The sequence below is a fragment of the Myotis davidii genome, unplaced genomic scaffold (genome assembly GCF_000327345.1).
Source record: "Myotis davidii unplaced genomic scaffold, ASM32734v1 scaffold469, whole genome shotgun sequence".
In the NCBI taxonomy this organism is placed as follows: Eukaryota; Metazoa; Chordata; class Mammalia; order Chiroptera; family Vespertilionidae; genus Myotis; species Myotis davidii.
Window position 1 is genome coordinate 19,974 of NW_006299722.1, and position 7,637 is coordinate 27,610.

Genomic DNA, 7,637 nt, shown 5'->3' on the forward strand with positions numbered 1-7,637 from the left:
ACATACTCTGGAGGCAATGGTGTAGAGCAGGCTTTCAGTAAATTACAGGTCTCACAGAGGGGTTTGGACTGTTAGGGAAACCCCCTTACTGGGAGCTATCTATCCTTGGTGTTGAATGCCATTACCTGCTCTTCTCATGAGGAATTCCTTTTGCTTCATGTTTATTTTGAGTTTTATTAAGGCAAGGACATGTGGGTACCTATTTTCCCTGAGAGGTGCCCCCAGAAAGCTGGGAAAGTGGGTGGGGAGTAAGATGAAGAAGGGAGGCCAGTTTAAAGAGGGAGCATTGCTGAGGGGATTATTATTGCTGTAGCTAACAGGAGCTCAGTTATGCTGTCTGCCCTCTGAATGTGTGTGGAACCCAACTATGATTTGTCCTCTGGAGAATGAAGACCAATGGTAATTAGCCAATAGGTCTTGCTCACAGGACATCTGATCCACACTGCAGACCAGCTAGGCATGCTCCTGACCACGCTGACACTGGTGCCCAATGGCACCTATGGGACTGTGTGAAGTAACCTCCAGGGTAGAGATATGGACAGACAAAGCAGTCCCTGGGGTTGGAAGTGGTCCAGAGTGTGCCAAAGTGAGAGGGCCCTAGTGATCTTGACAGGGATTTGACACTACCTGCCACACACTTAGACATGCAGTGGAGGTTTTCCTGTCTGTGTACTTGCTTTCCTGTGCTGTCTGCCTTTGGTTTTTGAACTCATGTTCTCCTCTTTCTTCATGTATTTCCTCATAGAAAGTAAAATACTGAGTTCTTCTCTCATATTTGAAAGTTTTTTTATCCAAATACTTGGATAATTTGTTGGCCTTTTAAGATTATATCCTGAGTATGGCCTTAGTTTAGCTTCCCAGCCACCCGAGACAAACTTCCTTTAAATATTGACAGAGGCCTTCTGTCTTTCACACTTGGATTTAAATTGTGATTGATTGCTTTGATCTCTCATTATTTCAGCGAAGGGGCACTGAGTCTGTATTAATGGTACCCAGTCACCCAGTTTCACAGCCATTATTGCCATTCCCCCTGCCCCTCTCAAGTGTCCGAGGCATTGCACTAGCCAATGCACCTCCTTCCTTCTACATCCCATGGCACTTTCCAGGTGAACATGTTCATAGCTGCAATGCTACTGCAAGCAGGACTGTCAATATTCACCCATGACCAGTGATTGCCAGTTGGCTGGTGGGTGATCCAAGTCTAGAATCCGATTCTTAGAGTTAGCCTTTGAGGTCCACTTGTGGTACAAACTGTCTTCAGTCAGTTTCTCCAGAATGAATGTAGATGTATCTAAACTTTTGATAGTGTGCTCATCAGGAAACACACACACACACACATACACACACACACACACACACACACCCCAAAACTGTAAGGCAATGAAGTAGCACGGTAGGGGAGCAAAAAAACTGAGCAAGGATGGGTTCTTCACTTGATCCATGGAGAGCTCTAGAGTACACATTGCCTCACAGAAAGTGGAGAGCAGCTACAGTATTTGGACAGGTTCAAGCCTGGAACTGAGAGGGCAGGATCCTCTCATGGCAAAGCCATGTGCAAGTCCCAGCACAATTATAGCCAAAGGCTGTAGTTGTAAGCTTAACCTTATGGTCCAAACCTGTGGTCCCCCGTGGCTGAGTGTTATATGCTACAGTAGGTGCAGCAAGTAAACAAAGCTTGATCAGCTGCATGTAATTGAGTAGATTCAAAATCCATGAGACTGTTGTAACCCCGCCTTACGTTGCCTCTTGGAATCTGGCTATAAAATAAAGACTTGGCTTGCAGACCATGGCGCTGTCTCTCCATCAGAGAGGGCAGCGTCCCACCCAGACCCAGCTTTCTTCTCTTGTCTGTCTTTTCTTAATCCTTGATCCCGCCCACTCAGGTTCACCCATGGCCATGCCAGTTCAGCACACAGAATTATCCAGACTTGAGGCAAGGAATCAGGGCTCTTGTGTCCCAATATTAGTTGGGCATTGGTTGCCCCTGTGGGCTGGGGTATAACTTCCAAAGTATTAGGATGAGGAGGCTCCTGCCATTTCAGCACATTCTCTGGAGAAGGTCACAAATCTATGCCATTAACTACACCACCAATAGCATCTGGTGGTGGACATTCCATTGGGGAAGGCCCAACAGTGTTGATCTACTCCCTAATGGCTGATTCATTATCTTTACAGGAAGCCAATATTGCCCAAAAAGTGGAAATTATTTTCGTATAAAGAAAATCCACTATTATAAAATCCGTCTTGGGCTCAGAATTTGACCTACCTGGTAGCTACTAAGAGGTTTGAGGGCAGGTTACTTTTTCTATCTAAACTGGTTTCCTCATTTATGCAATGAGGAAGGTAAAAACTATGTCCTAGGGTTTTTTGAAGATTAATTATGATAATTTATATAAAGTTCAGGTACCTACCTGCTGAAAGATTAAAAGCAGGCTTCTGGTTAATCCTTTAAATCACTTCACTTTGTTGTGATTCCTCTTTGTAAAGGAAGTAGCCATTTGGTGGCTTTGTTTTCCTTGATCTCTAGGAAGTTGACATTTATTTGTGCTTTCCTCAGCATTCCAAAGAGTTTCCCTCAGTTATATGTGGTAATTCTTCTCATTTATTTTTGAGAGAGAAGCATTTTGGAGAGATAAGCAAGTGGTAGTCATTCCAGTTCAGCTGAGTAGTGAAGGTCCCTTTAGGACAATTTCCAGAGCTTACTCTTTTGTTTGAGGCAACAATCTAAGCACAGATATCCACAGCTGGTGGGCAACATATGGAATCCAGGTTGGTAGCCTCATCTGTCCCATTGAAGGAGACAATTTAGGCAATAATCTGGATGAACAGTCAGGCAGTCTTCGATGGTTAAGACACACTGAGTCTTGTGGTTACCAATTCAGAAGCAGGACAAATGCGCCTTCCATTCACTTGTCTCTTACTGCTCAGAGACAAAGCACTGGGCTTCCTCCGCATCCAGCATCATCCAGATATCTGAAAAGTCACACTGAACCTTCCTTTCTCCTGAATTGATCATCTCCAGCCATTTACCTTTCAGTGCATGCTTCTCAGGTGCAGACACAGACTAGCATAGTTCCCACCCAGAACGGTTTCACAGAGTGAGCCATTTGGTGTTTCATGTATATCAGCAAGCCCAGGAAGGAAAGAGGCTCCCATTGAAGTATTAAAGAATAATTATTGTTTGGACTAGATTCTTGAGTATTTTCTCACAGACTCATATAAGTGTGTTCTCGGTAGGACATAGGCTAACTAGAAAGAAATTTAAATTTCTACATTAAAACTTTATTCTATGAGCAATTCAAACCCCAAATTGAAGAAACTAATTTGTTGGACAAGGACTGTTTCTCAGTTTCCTTTCTTTCATACTCTGCCTTGTAATTCCTGGAGAGCCCACCACACACCCTGTGCATCAGGACCTGCAATCCTGGTGCCTTCTGCCTTCATTTACTCAGAGAGGAATCATATGTCCAGAAAGAAACTCATTACCGTTACCATCCCAACAGCAATGAAGTCTTGGGGTTACAATAGTCAATATGTACAGAACCCCACAGGGCTCTTGCATCAAGCTGTAGACTCTTCTTCCCAGAAAGGAAGTTCTCTAAGATATAAAGAAAAATACCAAACCACAGTTCATCAAATGTCGTCAATTTGTGGCTAGGATAATTGTGTTGATATGTAAAAATTCTCGTGAGGCTGCTTTAGCAAGGAATAATCTTTAATTTTCAAATCAATTTCTTATATTTCAATGCTCCAAAATGTTTAAAATACCTTCTAACTAAGTTAATTATGCCATCTACAATCGTAGTTAGTGATTCATTGGAGTGGGGGTGGGGGGAATTCTACCAGTAAAGCAAAAATATTGTCCATTATCACTAATAGTAACTTTTCTAGAGTAAAATTTAGGACACTTAGAGAATTATAAACCATTACATAAATTTAAGACATTGTTATTGAAATGTAGAAAAGTTTTTACAAATGAGGAAGTGAAAGAGTTTGAGAGAACTTACTAGAACTTTTGAAGATCTGTTGTTATGGAAATTAATTTGTTGTTATATTATCTAAATGGAAATGTCCGTTAAGCAAAATATTTTCCCCTTTTGCTAGATTTTTTTTTACTTGAGAGAATTCATTTTCATAATAAGGATATCTCTATGCATATTCCCTGAAAATGACTATCATGGCATAAAAAATGTAGGACTTGGGATAGTTTCGAGGGAAAATCCTGAATCTAAAATAATAGTTGAGTGCTCTTATGAGCTAGCAGCTTGATTTGACAGTGTGGAAGCCATGCCTTCTCCATCACTGAGAGAGGTGGGGGGAGAGCATGGGTTTATTAAGGAAGAATTTATATCTGGAAGGTGATTTTTCCCTCAAACACCTGGACATTACTGAGGAGTAGCACTACGTTTAGGTTAGAGAGTCAGTGCAGCATGAAGAACATTCTGCCCAGGGGATGTTCAGGCCTCCAAGTTGTCTCTGAGTTCTCCTCTCTTAGAGTCTGAGGTAACAGAAGAAAACCTTATTAAGTTGCTCAACATCTTTCTATTATTTCTTCATGTGTCTGTTTCCCTGTCTCTTTTCCTCCTATTTCATGAAATCTTCCATTATCTATGGCCTCAACCCTTTGAAATGGCATTTAATGTCTGTCAACTTTGACCTGAAATCTCCCTTTTGGATTCTGCCTCCCCTTTCTTTGTAGTAACAACCTTCTGAGGCCAGAGACGTTGCTCATTGCTCCGTATTGATTTGCCTCTACTATTGCTCATTGCCTCCGTATTGATCTGCGTCTACTATCTTATCAGCTACTCACTTCTACTCATCCTTCATGTATCTCCAAGTCATTCCTGGACATCTTTCCCTGATACTCCAGGCCTACTGTCAACCTTTTCTGGTAGAACTCATTTGTTGTCCTACTCTCCTAGCACTTGTGTGACTGGTGTTGTAGTGTAACTATTTAAATGGCTATATCTTATCTAAGTAACCTTAGAAAACCTTATTAAGTTGGTCAACATCTTTCTATTATTTCTTCATGTGTCTGTTTCCCTGTCTCTTTTCCTCCTGTTTCCTGAAATCTTCCATTATCGATGGCCTTAATCCTATGAAAAGGCATTTAATGTCTGTCAACTTTGACCTGAAATCTCCCTTTCGGATTCTGCCTCCCCCTTTTCTTTATAGTAACAACCTTCTGAGGCCAGAGACTGCTCATTGCCTCCGTATTGATCTGCGTCTACTATCTTATCAACTACTCACTTCTACTCATCCTTCATGTATCTCGAAGTCATTCCTATTTTTAATTCTCACCCAAGGACATGATTTTATTGACTTTAGAGAGAGAAGAAAGGCGAGAGAGAGGTAAACATTGATCTTTTGCTTCCTGCACATGCCCCAACTGAGATGAAACCCACACTCTGGGTATGTGCCCCGACCTGGAATAGAACCTGTGAAATTTTGGTGTTTGGGATGACACTCCAATCAACTGAGCCAAACTGGCCAGGGCAAGAGCTGCTTTTTTTATATTTCTAAGAAGGTACTTAATCTGAGGTTACATGGGAGCTGTTGACTTACACACAGGTGGATTAAACAGAGTTTACCTTGGAATTGCTGAACTTCCCAGAGTTTAGCTTTGGAAGGGCAGACACAGGGAAGCAGTGCTTGACTTGAGCTGAATCTTGGCCTCTCGGGTGTTTAAAGCTTGCTCTGTCTCCTGTGAGTTTGTTTGATTTTGTGGGTGCGTCATCATCACTGAGGATCTGCAAACTGCAATTCCTGGGGAACGGTCAAACCCACCTCCCAGTCTGGTTGATAGCTTCCCTGTTCCTATCTCCTACATTTCTGGTGACCCCCCAGAGCTTTTTTTTAACTGAGGCCTTCCTTGCACCTGAGGTGGTCCTTTTTGGATAGAGCTGAGGAGGACTCCACCTGGGTGTCTTTTCAATGCAGTCTAGATCTAGTCCATGGAAAGTACTTACCCTTTGTTCTGAAGAATGTGAGGAAAAAGACCAATCCTACAGCGCAGAAATTTGTCTTTTGCTGTCATCATCAGAGCTGCTGAAAGAAGACATACCAGGCTTCCTCACAGCCCTTTTCTCATCTGCACTATCTGGGGCTAGAGGTAGTATTCACCGGATAGCAAAAGCGTTATAAAACACTTCCCCAAGTATTATGCTTAAAAAGTTAATTTAGCCGGTTCTGAGCCACCTATTTTTCAAGTCTGGAGTATTACTTGACATTGAAAGTAACAAGAAACTGCTGTTCTAATCCCCAAATTTTATTAATCACTGGCACTTATGTAGAATATTTCACCCCTTTAAGGTTGTGTTTCCTTTTCTCTAGAATGGGCATGATGATAATACTGCCTCATAAAGTTCATGTGAGGAGTAAATGATATCACATATATGAAATGATTAACCCAGTGGTGAAGGATTAACGAATCCTTTCTCATGATTTTGTTAAGGAAATAAAACACACCTCAGTAGTATGGTTTAATGACTTAGTTCTATCACATGAGAGGAATATCTCAATCTGAATTGTTAATTAAATTAAACTCTAGCTCATTCTCTTTCACCTTTCTGTATTACCATTCAAGATTGCAGAATACCTCCTCGTCTCACCCATGGATCCCATCATGACATAAGTTCATTTTTCTCCTTTACGACTGTGGTGCACTATGAATGTGATGAAGGATATGTTCTGGTTGGAGACCCCCAAATCACCTGCAGAAGTTCACAATGGTCATCTCCAGCCCCTCAGTGTAAAGGTAATTTCAACTTTACTGGTGGCTCTTGTTCAGGTAGAACCACCGTGGAACCTAGAGTCTTCTCCCAGCCAGAGGCAGCACTTAGAAATTTGTACTCTGTTAATTTATTCACTTCATGGAGTTAATATTAATGCATGCATATAGTACAATATTTTAAAAGTGTGAACCAAGACGCATGTTTTCAGAGGTATGTTTTCTAGAAGGCCACCTTTTTGCTTTGTTTTAATGAAAGTTTTCATTTAAATACAACATGCTACCGAATTGTGCACAAATCTTAGGTATATAGGGCAACTAGTATAAAGCGAGCCTGAGCCAACCGATGAAACTATAACGCAGGTCAAGAAGCACTACCGTTGCCAACACTCAGAAGTGTTCCATGTGTCCTCTCCCATTTACTACCCATAGGAAGTCACTATTCTAACAGCAAGGGTTAATGTTGCCAACTTTTTAACTTGATATAAAGAAAATCTTGCACAAGACACTGGGGGGTAGGGGAGGCCAGGGGAAGGTCAAGGGGAGAAAAAAAAGGAGACATCTTAATACTCTTTGTAATACTTCAAGCAATAAAACAAAATTAAAAAATAAAATGAAAAAGAAAATCATGCATGCACTCTATTGTGCCTGGCTTTTTTCCTCAGCATTATGTTTTGGAAAATCACCTATGTTCTTACTTGTAATGAGAGCTATTCATTGCTGTATAATATTCCTTTGGGTGAATATACCCCATCTTATGTATATTATACAAGTTTGAATTTTTTTATGTTTTAGGCTACTATGAATAATGCTCTTATGAACATTCTTGTGCATGTCTCTTGGTACAAATGTGCCAACGTTTCTGTTGGGAATAAATTTAGCAGCAGAATTACTGTTTCACAGATGT

The 7,637-nt window shown here is 41.2% G+C and overlaps 1 protein-coding gene across 1 annotated transcript in view; it reads left to right on the forward strand.

The window, feature by feature from the left end:
* LOC102767165 (apolipoprotein R-like) overlaps positions 1 to 7,637 on the forward strand; it is a 16,925-nt gene that overhangs the window by 7,661 nt on the left and 1,627 nt on the right. The window contains exon 2 of the mRNA XM_006775926.2: positions 6,587 to 6,757. Coding sequence (XP_006775989.1) covers positions 6,587 to 6,757 — 171 coding nt within the window. The remainder of the gene's footprint in view (positions 1 to 6,586; positions 6,758 to 7,637) is intronic.